An 18,922-nucleotide genomic window follows, 5' to 3' on the forward strand; every position below is an offset into this window, starting at 1 on the left:
GAAGACGACTTCCGGACCTCGCACACCCGCCATTGAGCGAATGTTTTTGGCTAAAGCAGCTACAACGGGTAATGCTAATACGGGCACAGAGCATCATTCCTCTCCTTCGGGGGCCTGACGTGTTCCCGTTCGGCTAGTACATCAGAGGAAGAACGACTTAACCACGCTGATGTTTCTCCACCTTGGTTTTTACCAGCATTGATAAAACTGGTATCTGGCACCAAGATGTTAGCAGCAGATCCTTTAACTCCTGTAAGTTGTGAGGTGGGGCCTCCATGGATCAGACTTGTTTGTCCAGCACATCCCACAGATGCACAATTGGATTGAGATTTGGGGAATTTGGAGGCCAAGTCAACACCTCAAACTCGTTGTTGTGCTCCTCAAACCATTCCTGAATAATTTTTGCTTTGTGTCAGGGCGCATCATCCTGCTGAAAGAGGCCACAGCCATCAGGGAATACCGTTTCCATGAAAGGGTGAACATGGTCTGCAACAATGCTTAGGTAGGTGGTACATGTCAAAGTAACATCCACATGGATGGAAGGACCCAAGGTTTCCCAGCAGAACATTGCTCAGAGCGTCACACTGCCTCCGCCGGCTTGTCTTCTTCCCATAGTGCATCCTGGTGCCATGTGTTCCCCAGGTAAGCACACACACCCGGCCAGCCATCAGACCGGGCCACCTTCTTCCATTGCTCTGTGGTCCAGTTCCGATGCTCACGTGCCCATTACTGGTGCTTTCGGCGGTGGACAGGGGTCAGCATGGGCACCCTGACTGATCTGTGGCTATGCAGCCCCATACGCAACAAACTGAGATGCACTGTGTATTCTGACACCTTTCTATCAGAACCAGCATTAACTTCTTCAGCAATTTGAGCTACATTAGCTCGTCTGTTGGATCGGACCACACGGGCCAGCCTTCGCTCCCCACGTGCATCAATGAGCCTTGGCCTTCCAGGACCCTGTCGCCGGTTTACCACTGTTCCTTCCTTGGACCACTTTTGATAGATACTGACCAATGCAGACTGTGAACACCCCTCAAAAGCTGCAGTTTTGGAGACGCTCTGACCCAGTCGTGTAGCCATCACAATTTGGCCCTTGTCAAACTCACTCAAATCTTCTAACACATCAACTTTGAGGATAAAATGTTCACTTGCTGCCTAACATATCCCACCCACTAACAGGTGCCGTGATGAAGAGATAATCAGTGTTAAAAACACCTTAGCACACGTTCACACTTTGCATCAGTCCATGCCAGATGAGTTTGAGCCCAGGTGCTGTTTCTAAATAATGTTATATGGTTTACACTTCGTGTATTAAAGTCTTAACTTGTATTTGTAAATGCAGTGGTGAACTGTGTTTATGGAAAAGGGTTTTCTGAGGTATTTTTGAGCCCATGTGGCGATATTAATTAACAAAGCATGCTGATTGTAGTGATTAAAGTTTGCCCATGTCTTTATGCACAGGGATTTAAACTGACAAAGCATCAATTAAAATAAATAAAACATCTCTAGAAAAGAAATTTAAAGGAGTGCAAGAAAACAGCTCATTCTCTCCATTAGTTGTTTTTCTCCACTATACTAAAAAAACTGATGTTTACTCAGACATACCTTATGTAACAGTGAAAAAGGAACATGTTGCAGCTGACTTTGCTGTAATTTTGCACTCATGGAACATTGAGATCATTTTCCATGCTGAAGCTACTGAAGATCAGATCTGCTGTGTGTGTGTGTGTGTGTGTGAGACAGAGTGTGTGTTATGGACTAGTGTACAAATAAAAAGAAACACACCTGACCCGGCTTGCTGCTGCTCAGCGCTTGGATGTCGAAAAAATTTAAGCTTTGTTCTATCTGAAAAAAAAAAGAAGATTAGAAGATTACAAAACTAGTATTAATGAAACATATTAAAATAAATGTAATTAATATAATTAGAATTTTTCTTTTGTTAATGAACAAATGACAAGCTTATATAAGACAATATATATATTTTTTTTATCTGACAATATTTAGCTATTTCAATCATTTTTAATTTTAGAGCTGCAAAATGAGCTACAAAATGAAAAAAAGTACAAAAAGTTATAGCCTAATTAAAAGCCATTCAGTCAGTTTCATGGAGAAAATGCATAAAAATAGTAAAATAATAATAATGGTAAATTGAAAATAATATGTAATGCATTGTAAAATGCAATAATAATAATAATAATAATAATAATAATAATAATAAAAGGAAATAATGTTTGGGGTTGTAGCTGGTAGAGTGGGGGCATGAGAATTGCACTCCAATGGCCAAAAAATTGGGAAACTTGGATTCTGGGTAATACACAAGTTTAGGAGATGGGATGTATAATATTTCACAAACATTTAGCTTCTTTCTGCTAGTAAAAATGAAATAGATAAAAACACTAAGATCAATGCAGCATACTACCAGGGTGTAAAAGAGATTAGAAGGTTATATTAGCTAAATCAATGTTTTAACTTTTTAATCTGAGCTTTGATTTGTATGCATTTTCACCTTGTACCTTATTTATTGTCCAGTTCTTTTGCTACCCCTAGATGGCAGACAAAAGTCTCTACTAATAGGGTCAAAAGGTCTAAATTAAACAGAATGGGAAATAATTAGGGGTGTAACCATACACTCTGCTCACGATTCGATTCGATTCACGATACTGAGCTCACGATTCGATTTTCTCACGATTTTTTTTTGAAGTGTAAACAGTGCAAAACAATGCACATTTTCTTGTACATTTTTTAAACCAAAAAAAACATCAGTCCCTTGCAATTAAAGGTAATTACCAAGAACAGAGTACTTTACTGTAACCTAACAGGTTTACCAAATTTAAGTTACTTATTGCCATCTTAAATTGAAAATCAAAGTAATCAAACAAGCTCATTGAGCTGAGCTGAGTCTTTAAACACATTTTCTTTGTTGCTTGAACTAATTTGTATTAACAAATTACATGTAAAATGAATTACTAATGTAAAAAAAAAACATTGTATCAAATCTTTATTATTTAAATGGCTTTATTTATATACTCAACATGGAACAGAGTGCTACAACAATAAATTATAAAATACAAAAACAAAGACCCATCTCAATTAGACAACAAGATCTGATTGTGTATATTACTTGTAAATTTGCATCTAGAGTGAAAGAACACATCAACAAAGCATCACTCAACAAAATATAAATGAAAATGTGCAAAAGAAAAAAGCAGCATCCAGGTGACAGTATTTGTAAGTATTTAGTGAAGATTGGCATTCAGAAAACCGAGCTCATCTTTGAGGGGTTGATCCTGTTTCTCCTTTCTGTTATGATCTGCCCTGTTTTGGAAAAGATTCTCTCTGAGGGGACAGATGTTGCTACAATACACAGTGACATGTACAGGGGTTGGACAATGAAACTGAAACACCTGTCATTTTAGTGTGGGAGGTTTCATGGCTAAATTGGACCAGTCTGGTGGCCAATCTTCATTAATTGCACATTGCACCAGTAAGAGCAGAGTGTGAAGGTTCAATTAGCAGGGTAAGAGCACAGTTTTGCTCAAAATATTGCAATGCACACAACATTATGGGTGACATACCAGAGTTCAAAAGAGGACAAATTGTTGGTGCACGTCTTGCTGGCGCATCTGTGACCAAGACAGCAAGTCTTTGTGATGTATCAAGAGCCACGGTATCCAGGGTAATGTCAGCATACCACCAAGAAGGACAAACCACATCCAACAGGATTAACTGTGGACGCAAGAGGAAGCTGTCTGAAAGGGATGTTCGGGTGCTAACCCGGATTGTATCCAAAAAACATAAAACCACGGCTGCCCAAATCACGGCAGAATTAAATGTGCACCTCAACTCTCCTGTTTCCACCAGAACTGTCCGTCGGGAGCTCCACAGGGTCAATATACACGGCCGGGCTGCTATAGCCAAACCTTTGGTCACTCGTGCCAATGCCAAACGTCGGTTTCAATGGTGCAAGGAGCGCAAATCTTGGGCTGTGGACAATGTGAAATGTTCATGTATTGTTCTCTGATGAGTCCACCTTTACTGTTTTCCCCACATCCGGGAGAGTTACGGTGTGGAGAGGCCCCAAAGAAGCGTACCACCCAGACTGTTGCATGCCCAGAGTGAAGCATGGGGGTGGATCAGTGATGGTTTGGGCTGCCATATCATGGCATTCCCTTGGCCCAATAATTGTGCTAGATGGGCACGTCACTGCCAAGGACTACCGAACCATTCTGGAGGACCATGTGCATCCAATGGTTCAAACATTGTATCCTGAAGGCGGTGCCGTGTATCAGGATGACAATGCACCAATACACACAGCAAGACTGGTGAAAGATTGGTTTGATGAACATGAAAGTGAAGTTGAACATCTCCCATGGCCTGCACAGTCACCAGATCTAAATATTATTGAGCCACTTTGGGGTGTTTTGGAGAAGCGAGTCAGGAAACGTTTTCCTCCACCAGCATCACGTAGTGACCTGGCCACTATCCTGCAAGAAGAATGGCTTAAAATCCCTCTGACCACTGTGCAGGACTTGTATATGTCATTTCCAAGACGAATTGATGCTGTATTGGCCGCAAAAGGAGGCCCTACACCATACTAATAAATTATTGTGGTCTAAAATATATGGTTGTCATGGTGATGGTGGACGCTGGCGCATTTGGCTGCCGCTGCCGTTGCCGTATTTTGTCGTATTTTATTGTTTTATTATCGTTTTTCGTTTTCATCTTTTTACACACCCTGTGGCTCTATTTCTTTTTATGTCACTTTTGATACTTTCATTTGTTCTTTGATACTTTTGTTCTTTCTGCTGTGCATCGCGTGACGTCTGCGGCTGGTGGTGAACGGTGGATGAGTTTGTTCCTTGGATCGGCACAATGTTGAACTATTCCGTTGACCAGCTGAGGAAGTTCAACAATTGCACTACTCCATCGTGCGTTCTGGTCATCAAACAGCTTGGACTCTTTCGCCGGCCTCGTTATATTCACAGGGGCTCACGGAGAAAGCTTGTTTATTTTCGAAACGGTAACGCTATTCCGTCCTTCTGGTCAGCCGTGCGCACTGTCGCTCAGCAAACACGTCATCAGAGCACTGCTGCCTTGCACACTAGTAGCGGCGTCGTCTCCATGACAACGCTGTCCACGGAGTGGGATGGGAAACGCGGAGTGAATTCTGCACATGATCTTGTCCGCAATTACTCATTGAATTTCAGACCTATTCATCTCAGGTGTGTTCAGCCTGACACATCGGCGCTCAGCTGGCCTGTCCGGGTACGCCCACTTCGCCGTAGAAGAGAGGGAGCGGTACAGTCAGACTCACTTCAATGCATCCCTTCAGTGAAGCCTGCTTTCAGAGCCAGAGGTGTGATAGGCAGTAATTTGCAGAAAATATACTGTGCGTCTCCGTCGGAACTGGAGTATCGCTCTATTGTACAGATGGCACTTATAAATGCCCGTTCAATTTCAAACAAAACTTTTATGCTGAATGATTTTATTTCTTCTAAGGATCTTGATTTTATGTTTATAGTAGAGACGTGGATGAAGCCTGGTGAGAGCTGTCAACTCTCCGAACTGTGCCCACCAGATTATAGATGCTTTAATTGCCCAAGATTAATTGGGCGTGGGGGTGGACTTGCTGCTGTTTTTAAAAACAGTTTAAATTGTTCTCCTGTGTCTTTGGGGGTATTTGAAAGTTTTGAACTGCTGGCTTTTAAAGTTTTAAGTGATAACCCAGTGCTTTGTGTTGTAATTTATCGGCCACCTAAGACAAATGCATATTTTCTTTTAGAATTCTCGGAATTGTTGTCATCCATTGTACTTGACTTTGATAAGATTTTATTGTTAGGGGATTTTAACATGCATGTAGATGACAGTGCAAGTGGATGGTCCAAAGAATTCTTAGATACTGCTGAATCTTTTAATTTTGTGCAACATGTGTCAGGCCCAACCCATGTTCGTGGACATACTTTGGATTTGGTTTTTACTTTAGGGCTTAGTCTAAATTCTCTGTGGTCGGAAGATTTGGGAATTTCTGACCACAAATGCATTTGCTTTGAGTCTATCTTTCAGTCTAAAGCTGCAAATTCCAAACACATTAGATGCTCTCGGCTTTTTAATGAAGACACAGCGGCAAAATTTTCAGCTATATTTAATGATTTATCTGCACCATTATTGCAGTCTGCAGATCTTACTGTTATGGCTGATTCTTTTAATGATTTATGTTTAACAGTTTTAGATGAGGTAGCTCCATTTAAGACCAGATCTAAATTAACAACTCTATCTCCTTGGTTAAACAGTGAAATTCTGGATCTCAAAAGGAAACGTAGACAGGCGGAGCGTAAATGGAAACAGTCCCAGCTTCAGGTGCACTACCTGTATATGAGGGATTTGATGGTGGTGTACAACAGTAAAGTTAAGGATGCAAGAGCTGCATATTTTAATAACTTAATTACTGTTAATAGGCATAGGCCAAGGTTCCTGTTTTCTACCATTGATTCTCTCATTAATGGTGTTGAGTTGAACAGGCAAGATTCAGACATTGGATGTGAACAGTTTTTAGAGTACTTTTTAAACAGAATCACTGAAATTAGAGCCAATATTTTTCCTCCTTCGGATTGTGTGGAAATTTGTCCTGTCAGCTATAACAGTGATATTTTAAATTGTTTTACCCCTATTTCTATGGATGAGCTAATGGGAATCGTGCAGTACCTGCAACCATCTTCTAGTTCATTTGATGTGATTCCTCCTAACTTTCTTAAAAAAGTTTTGAAATCAGTGGGTCCTCTTTTGCTAGCCATTGTGAACCTTTCTCTTAGTTCGGGCATTGTACCAACCTGTTTTAAAGTGGCAAGTGTACAGCCTCTTTTGAAGAAGCCAGGCCTTGACCCAAATGATTGTGCTAGCTTTAGACCCATTTCAAAACTTCCTTTTCTATCAAAAATCTTGGAGAAGGTTGTGTCTGATCAACTTCTGCACGCACTGGAAGAAAATAATGTCTTTGAAAAATTTCAGTCTGGTTTTCGAAAAAAGCACAGCACAGAAACTGCACTGGTGAGAATCTTAAATGATATTTTAATGCACTCAGATTCAGGGGAAATAACAGTGTTGGTTTTACTTGATCTTAGTGCAGCCTTTGATACAGTAGATCATGATATCCTAATAAACAGGCTCAGTGAATGGATTGGCATATCAGGATCAGCACTGGATTGGTTTCGGTCATTTTTATCCAATAGGAAATTTTCTGTTTCCATTGGAGATAAGATGTCCTTGAAGGCTGATTTTACCTGTGGGGTACCTCAGGGTTCTATTCTTGGCCCTGTTTTATTCTTATTATATATGCTCCCCCTGGGTAATTTAATTAGACGTTTTAATATTTCTTTTCATTTTTATGCAGACGATATGCAACTGTACCTCTCTGTTAAACGAAATGAATTCAGTGGATTAGGCAATCTAACTGAGTGCATTGCAGCTATCAAGAATTGGATGAATTATAATTTTCTTAAATTAAATGAGGACAAAACCGAAGTTCTAGTTGTTGGTCTAGACAACATACCCAGAGATTTGGAGATGGCCCTTGGTTCTCTCGTTTCAAGAATTAACACTTCCCCAAGAAATTTGGGTGTTGTGTTTGATTCTCACTTGCAATTTTCTGGCCATATAAATAAGCTTGTTCAGTCTTGCTTCCTTCAGCTAAGAAATATTGCAAAGCTTAGACAGGTTTTGTCTTTTCAAGACTTGGAGAAAATCATCCATGCTTTTATTTCATCTCGACTGGATTACTGCAATGCTTTGTATACTTGCCTCAGTCAAGGAGCTGTGTCAAGACTCCAGATGGTTCAGAATGCAGCTGCTCGGCTTTTAACAAAAACTAGACGTAGAGACCACATCAGTCCAGTGCTGGCCTCACTTCATTGGTTGCCAGTAAAATTTAGGATAGATTTTAAAATTTTAGTTCTTACCTTTAAGGCTCTACATGGGGAAGCACCTGATTATATTTGTGAATTGCTGGTTCCTCACAAAAGTTGTAGGTCTTTGAGGTCATCTAATAAAGAGCTTCTGGTTGTGCCCCGTACCAAACAGAGGCGGAAAGGGGACTGTGCTTTTTCTGTCCAGGCTCCTAAATTATGGAATAGTCTCCCACTCGATATCAGACTCTCTGAGTCTACATTAACCTTCAAGAAATGTCTTAAGACACATTTTTATTCATTAGCATTTCAGAGTAGTGATCTTAAGCAATGGGGCTGACGTTCTTTGGTAAAGTGTTTGTGTATGTATATGTGTGTATATATATGTATGTATGTGTAGTTAAAGTGCATTTAAAAATTTTATTTGTGCTATTGTATTAATGTTTTTATGTCACTGTGTAGCTTTTATGATTATTAATTTTTGTGTTTTTATTGTATTATACTTGACCGCATTGTAAAGCACTTTGTGGCTTGGTCCTAGAAAAGCGCTATATAAATAAACTTTACTTACTTACTTACTTACTTACTAAAACCAGGTGTTTCAGTTTCATTGTCCAAACCCTGTATAAGATGTGGGTCTCAGTGGGTCTGAACTTCTCTGTTAAAGTGGTTCCTCGTGTCCAAACTTTACTGTTTCCTGTCACTCATTTTCCTCACCTTTCCAGCGTGTAATGTCTGGCTACGTAAAGCGCAATGTAAAACTTCATCAAGTTCTCTCTTTCTCTCTCTCTCTCACTCCCTCCTGTTCATGTGCACGCTGTCCGTGTCTGTCTGTGTGTGTGTGTTTGTGTGTGTGTATGTAACACCGCCCCTCCTGCTCAGTGTAAACACACAAACGTCACCACGCATCTTGACCAATCACGTGCGGCTTTAACGAAAAAATAAAAAACCCCGAAAAAAACCCCGAATTGGCTCCGGATCCTGCCGTTCATTTTAAAGAGCCGACTCTTAGAGCCGGATTGTTCGCGACCGACCCATCACTAATAAATTACAGAACGCACGTGCACTCGTACAATCGCGCAGATGTCCACGATGCACATCGCTACATTTTTGCATCGCGATGCATCGTGAAACGATGTATCGTTACACCCCTAGAAATAATGCATAACAAAGCCAAAATACAATGTCCCCATATTTGACCACAGGGTCTCAATATGTTAAAAAGAAATTGGGAAAGACCTGCAGGGTTCTGGGACACAGTTCTCTGGACTGACAAATAAAAACTGGAACTGTTTGGCCACATGGATCAATGGATTGTCTGGTGCAAGAAAGACGAGACTTATGACCACAACAATACTATCCCCCCCTTTCAAGCGTAGAGGTGGATCCGTGATGATATGGGGATGTTTTTCTGCTGCAGAAACTAAATCTTGACTGTGTGACTGGTATCATGAATTCACAGAAATACCAAGTAATTTTGAGGTGGAATGTTCTTCCTTCTGTGGTGAAACTGAACCCTGGTGATAATTGGACATTCCAGCAAGCCACTGATCCCAGGCACACCTCCAAGTCAACCAAAGCTTGGTTAAGGAATCAGACCTGGATTATCCTGGAGTGGATCTTCTCAGTCTCAAGATTTAAATCCCATAGAAAATCTTTGCTGGGATTTAAAGAAAGCAGTTATAGCACAGAAGCCATCAAACCTCAGTGAGCAGGAAGCTTTTTAATGAGATGAATGGGTGAAGATTCCACAGAAAGGCATTAGAAGCTTGTTAGCACTTACTGAAATTGCTTTTGAGAGGTTATCAAGGCAAAAGGATGTTTAACCAAGTACTGAGGGGATGGGGGCTAAATAAAAGCGCACATGGACATTTGTCAAGAAAACTAGATTTTTTTGGGGCGGCACAGTGGCTAAGTGGGTAGCACTGTCTTGCCTCACAGCAAGAAGGTCATAGGTTAAATTTCCAGGTGGAGTGGTCCGGGTCCTTTCTGTGTGGAGTTTGCATGTTCTCCCTGTGTCTGTGTGGGTTTTCCTCTGGGAGCTTCAGTTTCCTTCCACAGTCCAGGGCGTGCAAGTGAGATGAATTGGAGACACAAAATTGTCCATGACTGTGTTTGACAACCTTTTCTGTCATCTTCCTGATGTACAGCGATCAGCCATAACATTAAAACCACCTCCTTGTTTCTACACACTGTCCAATTTATCAGCTCCACTTACCATTTAGAAGCACTTTGTAGTTCTACAATTACTGACTGCAGTCCATCTGTTTCTCTGCATGCTTTGTTAGCCCCTTTTCATGCTGCTCTTCAATGGTCAGGACCCCCACAGCACCACTACAGAGCAGGTATTATTTGGGTGGTGGCTCATTCTCAGCACTGCAGTGACACTGACATGGTGGTGGTGTGTTAGTGTGTGTTGTGCTGGTATGAGTGGATCAGACACAGCAGTGCTGCTGGAGTTTTTAAACACCTCACTGTCACTGCTGGACTGAGAATAGTCCACCAACCAAAAACATCCAGTCAACAGCTCCCTGTGGGCAGCATCCTATGACCACTGATGAAGGTCTAGAAGATGACCGACTCAAACAGCAGCAATAGATGAGCGATCGTCTCTGACTTTACATCTACAAGGTGAACCAACTAGGTAGGAGTGTCTAATAGAGTGGACAGTGAGTGGACACGGTATTTAAAAACTCCAGCAGCGCTGCTGTGTCTGATCCACTCATACCAGCACAACACACACTAACATACCACCACCATGTCAGTGTCACTGAGAATGATCCACCACCTAAACAATACCTGCTCTGTGGTGGTCCTGTGGAGGTCCTGACCATTGAAGAACAGGGTGAAAGCAGGGTCAAAAAAGCATGCAGAGAAACAGATGGACTACAGTCAGTAATTGTAGAACTACAAAGTGCTTCTATATGGTAAGTGGAGCTGATAAAATGGAGAGTGAGACCCCAAAATTGCTATATGCATCATAAACAGCCTGAATAGTGACAATAAAAAAAGTCAACTGGAGACCCGTACTGTAACACAAACATGTAATTGTAATAACTTTTGAGAAGTTATTTAAAGCTTGAAAGTGAGCATTTATAATTCTGAGTTGTGTGTGTGTGTGAGAGAGAGAGAGTGTGTGTTTGAGTGTGTAAGCCAAGCTCTGTCCAGCTGTTTAAATCTGGCATTGCTTCTTCTGCAAGTTCATGGGAAAAATGAGTACACTCACTAACACACACCACATAAACACACACACACACACACACACACACTGCTTCTGTTTTATTGCTCAGACTCATGTGCACTCATATTCATATTTAGTTCAGAATCAGTTTCTGCTTTTGCTTCTGCTTTTAACATAAACTGTGAAGCTATTAAGTGGTCGTGATTAGTAACCATTTACATACACACACACACACACACAAGATACATCTGACTATGAGTTTGTTGGACAAACAAGCTTTTATTTCACCTATGAGTGCTGTTATTTGGCACACAAGTTATTACACCCAAAAACCTGGTATGAGCGGGTTTATAGAGAAATGTACTTAAGCTTATAGCTTTACTACTTGTAGTGATACCAGTGATAATGCTGATTACAGGAGTCCACTCACCCTGGCGGGTACTCGAAGTGTCAGCAGGAACGCTCGGTGTGGAGCCAGAGCCTGAGGACAGAGGAGACAGTTTAGTGTTACTTTATGTCATACTGTATATACTATTTGCTGATAATAAATGATACACTGGTACATCAAAATTGTGGAAATGATTTAGACTGTGTTGAAAGATTAGATTTAGTTTAAAGTTGTAAAATCTCTACATCAAAACATTGTATAGTATTAGATTCGATTTAGATTAGATTAGATTCAACTTTGTCATTGTGCAGAGTACAAGAACAGAGCTAATGAAATGCAGTAGCATCTAACCAGAAGTGCAAGATATTATTTACATATATTACAGTTAAAGTGCAGAAGTGACCAGATCAAACAGTCAAACAAATTGTATGGGAAATGTTTACAGATTACCTGTACACTGTGATGATTTGATATGATCAGACCTTTCTTAATGGAAAACCCTTGTTTATGTTTGGCTAGCATGTCTGTAATAATTCCTTACAATGATGTGATAGAATGTAAACTACTAATAATATAGACCATACAGAAGCACTTTGTAGTTCTACAATTACTGACTGTAGTCCGTCTGTTTCTCTGCATGCTTTGTTAGCTCCCTTTCATGCTGTTCTTCGATGGTCAGGACCCCCACAGAGCAGGTATTATTTAGGTGGTAGATCATTCTCAGCACTGCAGTGTCAATGACATGGTGGTGGTGTGTTAGTGTGTGTTGTGCTGGTATGAGTGGATCAGACACAGCAGTGCTGCTGGAGTTTTTAAACACTGTGTCCACTCACTGTCCACTCTATTAGACACTCCTACTTGGTCCACCATGTATATGTAAAGTCATAGAAGGTCACTCATCTATTGCTGCTGTTTGAGTTGGTCATCTTCTAGACCTTCATCAGTGGTCACAGGATGCTGCCCACGGGGCACTGTTAGCTGGATATTTTTGGTTGGTGGACTATTCTTAGTCCAGCAGTGACAGTGAGGTGTTTAAAAACTCCATCAGCGCTGCTGTGTCTGATCCACTCATACCAGCACAACACACACTAACACACCACCACCATGTCAGTGTCACTACAGTGCTGAGAATGATCCACCACCTAAATAATACCTACTGTGTGGTGGTCCTGTGGGGGTCCTAACCATTGAAGAACAGCATGAAAGGGAGCTAACAAACCATGCAGAGGAACAGATGGACTACAGTCAGTAATTGTAGAACTACAAAGTGCTTCTATATGGTAAGTGGAGCTGATAAAATGGACAGTGAGTGTAGAAACAAGGAGGTGGTTTTATTGTTATGGCTGATCGCTGTATAATGTTTTATGTTAAATCTTATAAACCATTTTAATGGTATAACCTTAAGTCAAAAACGTTTGAAACCTTCATTCCTGCACTTCAGGCCTGCAGCACATTTCAAAAAAAGGTGAGACATGGGAACAGTATGGCTAGTAAAAGAAATTACAATACTAAAAAACTACTAAAAAACTAAATAATATGATTTCAAACAGGTGATTGTAATCTGAAATGCTTTGAGAAGCAAAGATCTCCAGTTTGTCAACAAATGCATTATCAAATCATTAAAATGTTTAAAAACAATGTTTCTCAAAGGAAAATTGAAGTGATTTGCATGGTTCTCCCTCTACAGTGCATAATATCATTTAATAATAAAAGGAATCTAGAGAAATTTCAGTGCATAAACGGCAAGGGCGCAAGCTTAAGCTGAACACCTGTGATCTCTGATCAGGGCCTGTCATTCATTAATAGCTTATTTAACTACATGGGCAAGGGATTACTTTGTCAAACTTAAGTCAAGCACTACAATGTGACGTTACGTTCACAAATGCCACCTTACTGTGCAAAAAGAAGCCTTATGTTGACCATGTCCATAAGCGACATTGAGTTCTCTGGGCTCAGAGGCATCTGGGATGGACCATCACACTGTAGAAATGTGTATTGTGGCCAGACAAATAAGTATTTCAGATATTAGCAGTAAATAAACTTAAAAAGAGCCTCACAGTGAAGATAAACCGGAGCAGTGCGCGTGTGTGTGTGTGTGTTTGTGCCTTTAGAAGAGACGCTTTGTTCACAGTATCGCTATAAGTGATTCATTGATTCATGAGTTGATTCGTTTTTATGTGAAGCGTAAGTTTCTCTTCTCAGTTATCTCTCCGTGTTTACTGTTATTAATTAAATGTCCTGGTTTTAAATAAACACCAGCTACTACAGGACATTTTGTGTGACTCTCTTACATTAAAAAGCTTCATTAAAAAGCTTAATTAAACTGCTATTACCACAGATCTGTAACCGAGTCAGACTCGTTCCGTCTAAGGAGCTAAAAGTTTTCTAAAAGTTCAGCAGATGATCCTGAACTAACGAATTTGGTAATGAATAAACTTTTGCCTCGGATTGGCTCTGTAACATCTTCTGTTCTCATCTACATCACAAGTAAGAACCGCTTACGATTTACCGAAGTGAACCAGGAGTTTATATAACGTGCTGATAGAATCGACTCAGATGTGACCGGGTTGAATTATCTTTTTAAAGTAAATATTACAATCAGCAAAATTACATCGTATGAGCTTTCACTGTGGTTTCTGTACGATGGTTGATGAATGGTGATATGATGGTTGGTGCTTCGTAGCTCAAAGTCTGGATCAATCCACTGAGCTGTTAATTTAACATGGTCTTTATATATCACACGATCGGATCGGCTACTTTTAGGAAATATCGCCGATCGCCGATAGCATATTTTGATTAAAAATCGGCCGATACCGATTCGTAGCCGTTCGATCGTCCCATCTCTAATATTAACAATAATAATAAAACAAAAACACACATGTACATTTTGAAAAACAAATGGCTTATCATAGATTAAGAAAAAGAATGTGGTTAATCTGATGTTTTTAAGCTCTACATTGTTTCGATGACTGTACATTTTCTGTCTGTACTTAGTTTTTTATGCCAGTGTGGGTAGAGAAAAGATACCAGGATCTGCTAAAAGTGGGCGTGCAATGCTACCATAAAATCTGGCAATGGTCCAGCTAGTAAAGTGACTGCTGTACAGCACATATGGGTTCAGTGGACCTGGGTTTTATACTAAGCTCCAGGTACAGTTTAGCATGTGCTTCACATTTCTATGTTACATAGGTTTCACATGGGTGCTTCAGTTTCCTTCCACCTTCCACTTTCCAACAAGCAGGTGAGATGGCTGATCCAAACAGGTTCTTGGTTTAACTAAGGTAGCGTGTGGGTAGTGGTAGCTCAGTAGTTAGGGTACTGGAATTAGGGCAGGGCGGTATTTCTTAAGTACTTTTTACACAATATTGAAAATGACTAGGGGTGGGTTTGTAAAATCGATTTTTCGATTCGAATCGATCTTTATTTGAACGATCCGATATCGATTCATATAAACGCGAGATCGATCTTTTAAATACGCCCCTTTTTACGGTGCACACGGAAATCTGTTACCCCCTTTAATTTCGCGTGACCAGCCAGTGTTTTTTCATGCAACGAGATCTGACCTGCACATCAGTTTAGCATGGCAGAAGCTCAAGTTATGACCACTACACAACTTTTTGCACTGATTTTCGCTCGGCGACGGGTCGGTGCTGGATCCGGGAGGAACTCAGTGTTCGCTCTGCGATCAAAACTCGGCTCTCAATCAATGTGAGAAACAGCGAGGGGAAACACAGGGGAGAGGCTGTAAACAGGTGGTGGGGCGTAATATAGTTTCTATCAGAATACATCAGCACACGCGAGTTTTATAGTATTTCTGACCTGATCGTTCTCTACAAAACAAAATATTTATTAACCTCCAACTCACTATAGAACAAGCCATGCTGCTCGTGTTGCCAATACCACTCAGATTCATTTATTTCATCAGCGCACAAACTTTCATCTCTCGCTACTTGTTGATGTGCATGTTTGGACGTGGTATCATTAAACCTTTCATCACTTCTCACGTGTGTTTTCGTGACAAAACGTAGTTTTGGAGACCAGAGAAGCTCGCCTGTGATTCCCCCTGGTGATGGATGGTGTCGTGTAAAACTCCCCATCGCAGATCAGTCGTGTAGTGTGAACATTACAGCGACCAGGTGTTAATCAGATTGTCGTGTAGTGTAAACTTGGCATAAGCTGTTCAACAGCCAGGTGTATGTTTACATTACATTTACAATGTTGTAGCGTGTCAGACATATAAAATAATAATAAAAAATGAATGTTACTGTTTTCTGTTTTGGATTAATTATTTATGTAAACAAAATACATAATTTTTTTTAATAATGAGTGTTCTTTGTACAATTATCACATTCGTTCTCTGAACATCTGTACATATTTAAACAAAACCTGTTAATGTAACTCAAATATGCCTAACTGTGTTGAATCGAAATCGAATCGAATCGAATCGAATCGGGACCTTGTGAATAGAATCGAATCGATCCAGGAAATTAGTGGCGATACCCAGCCCTAAAAATGACCATATTTGTTATATCAAGTATGTCTCTAATACATCGCTATCTTTCCCTAAAGAACCGACCGCAATGTTTAGAAATAAATAACTGATGTCAGTCAGCAATAGAGGAAAATGAAACCAGTAGCAAATATCTAATTAAAAAATGCATGGGTCAGAGGTGTGAAAATGGTTTGGTTTCCACAGGGATGATACACAACATAGTAAAGTTTTGTGCAAATTGTGCGGTTATAACATTGCAGCTAAAGGTAGCAGCATGTCGAATCTCAAACATTATCCACTGCAGTTTGCTAAGTCGGAGGAACAGACGGGTAAAAGCTCTGTCTCTGTCCCACCATATTTCCTTATAATGCACACTGTTATCTTTATTTATATTTTTTATATTAGTTTTATGTGTACAAAACTACTTTTATTTATGTACAAAAACTATACAAGCTGTATGCTGGGTGTGCAATTGTCTTATGTTTATTATTATTATAATTTTTATTATTAATTTAAATATAAGTTGGATATACACTTTAATAAATACAGTTATTGTACAGCATGCTCTTTTTGGTGTTCCAAATAAATACTGACAATATTACATTATACATAATATATTGTTAAGGTTTTCATCATATCATTTCGTATATCGCCACTTCTCTAAAGAATATAAAGATATACGTTTTTTAGTCATATCGCCCTGACCTAACTGGAATTATGATCAAAAGGTTGCTGGACCTTTGCAAAGTTGCCAGTGTTGAGCCCTTGAGAAAAGCCTTCAATTTCTTACATTTTAATCAGTCACAATTGATTTTGGATGAATGCTAAATGTGATAAATGTAATGCCATGGGATTTAGGATTTACTAAAAGATAAAGTATTTACTAAAGTATTTACTAAAAGATAAAGGATTTACTCCCTGTTCAGGGTGCATTCCCACCTTATCCCAGACCTATCTCGACCTAAACCAGAATGAAGTATTAGTATAAATGATTTAATGTATTATTGTGTCGTGGTAGCCAGAGTGACCTGCTGGTGCATCTGGTAGAATGAGATGGCACAGCTACATGAGTCCTGGGGATCTGGGTTTGATCCTTGTCTCCTGCTATTGATATTATTTCCTTAGGGTAATCCGGTTTAAATGCTCCATTTATCAGTTTTAATAAGTGATCGAGTAAACATCTCTTAAAACTCAAAACGAATGAAAAAATAAGAGTGAAAGGCGACGTAACACCAAGGTAATTACACAGCACACTGCAATGCTAAATAAAAACTGATTGTAAACCACAGTTTAAAAACAACTCCACATTACAGAACCTGTTCTCAGGTTATCGAGCATCTGGGTTTGCTGGCCAGCACTGTGGAAATTGTTCTTCCACTCCCACTCAGTCCCACTTTCAGACGTTTATAGAAAAAGAGGAAACTCCTCTGCTGGGTTTTATTTCACACATACATAAACCACAAGGCAGCACGTGTGACTATTATTCTTAACTTTTAGCTTTTAGGTGCTCAGGTGGTGCAGGGGTAAAACACATTACCCCAGTTCCACATTAATGCCCTTCGCCAGAGTGTCCACATACTTTCGGCTTCAAAAAAATTTGTTTTCATGTCTGCAATGCAATTTAATGTTTTTTTCTTACTTTTTTTAATGCATTTTCTCACCATTTTCCTCCCGATTTAGCATACTCATTTTGTCTTCCGCTGCTGAGAGACACCAGATTGCATCCGAGGAGTGCTTGTCGCTGTACACGCCTCTTCCGACACGTGCACAGCCCTCCTCTTCTCTGCATTTGTTAATCAGGGTCCTTACACAGCGTATGAAGACCCACCCACCCACATATAGTCCGGTCCCCACCCTGCAGATACAGTGGCCAATTAGTATCTACTGCAGGCACTGCCAATTATGCCCACCAGATGGCACCCAGCCAACCGGTGGCAATGCCGAGTTTCGAACCGTGGAGATCATAATCTCGGCACTGGTGTGCTAGCAGAATATCGCACCACCTGGGCGCCCTTTTAATGTTTTTGAGGGATGGGAGAAAGTACCCACAGGAAATCCATGTGATGCCAGTAAGAGGTTATACAGACAGTGACTGGAGATGAGGATTAAACCTAGGTTCCCAGGACTCATTTTGCTGTCCAGCACCCTCACTACCAGCTTTACCAGCATGTCGACCTAACTAGAAAAAAACAAAAACAAAAAATAAATAGCACATGTGTTTGTACTGGGGTGGGTAGCACTGTTACCTCACAGCAAGAAGGTCCTGGGTTTGATTCCCAGGTGGAACAGTCTGGGTACCTATGTGTGGAGTTTGCGTGTTCTCCCTGTGTCCTTCTACAGTCCAAATTCGTGCAGTCAGGTTAATTAAAGAAAAAAACCTCACCAGATGTATGTGTGTGTGGCACCCTGTCCGGGGTGTTTCTGTGTGCCTTGTGCCCATTGAGAGCTGGAATACGCTCCAGCAACCCCACCCCCGATTAAGACAACGGCTTCAAAAGTGAGTGAGTGTTCATATTGGTGTGCTGTGTTGATGCAAAATAGGGATCTTACCATCCAAATAGCAATTGTAATTTAAAATAAATAAAGTTACATACATAATAAATCAGCACCCTTTTTGGGATCTTAGTAAATTAATATGTGTTTGTGTGAGAGAGAGAGGAAGCAGTGAGATTTCCTGAATACTGATCAGACTGTCTGTACTTTTTTCCTTTTCCTTTCTGACGCTCTCTGTCTAATAAGTAACAGCTTGGTTTGGCTGAGTGTCAGATCTTTACACACCAAAACCTCCAGCGTGGGTTTAAATCTGTAGTGGTTTGGATGGCGTCTCAGGCCAGTCAGTAAAACATTATATCAACATTAGACTGCACGTGACTCCTTCACAGGTGTGTCCAGTATGGTTCTGATCTCCTCACTGATTAAAGTACAGGATTATTGTGGTTTCTCTGAAGCCTGGGTTGAGC

General features: G+C 40.4%; 1 protein-coding gene across 1 annotated transcript in view; it reads right to left on the reverse strand.

Annotated features, from left to right (window-relative positions):
• Window positions 1–18,922, reverse strand: part of LOC134302084 (F-actin-uncapping protein LRRC16A) — a 76,843-nt gene that overhangs the window by 43,131 nt on the left and 14,790 nt on the right. The window contains exons 3-4 of the mRNA XM_062987155.1: window positions 11,513–11,563; window positions 1,789–1,848 (exon numbers count right to left, since the gene is read on the reverse strand). Coding sequence (XP_062843225.1) covers window positions 1,789–1,848; window positions 11,513–11,563 — 111 coding nt within the window. The remainder of the gene's footprint in view (window positions 1–1,788; window positions 1,849–11,512; window positions 11,564–18,922) is intronic.

The sequence above is a fragment of the Trichomycterus rosablanca genome, chromosome 1 (assembly GCF_030014385.1).
Source record: "Trichomycterus rosablanca isolate fTriRos1 chromosome 1, fTriRos1.hap1, whole genome shotgun sequence".
Lineage (NCBI taxonomy): Eukaryota > Metazoa > Chordata > Actinopteri > Siluriformes > Trichomycteridae > Trichomycterus > Trichomycterus rosablanca.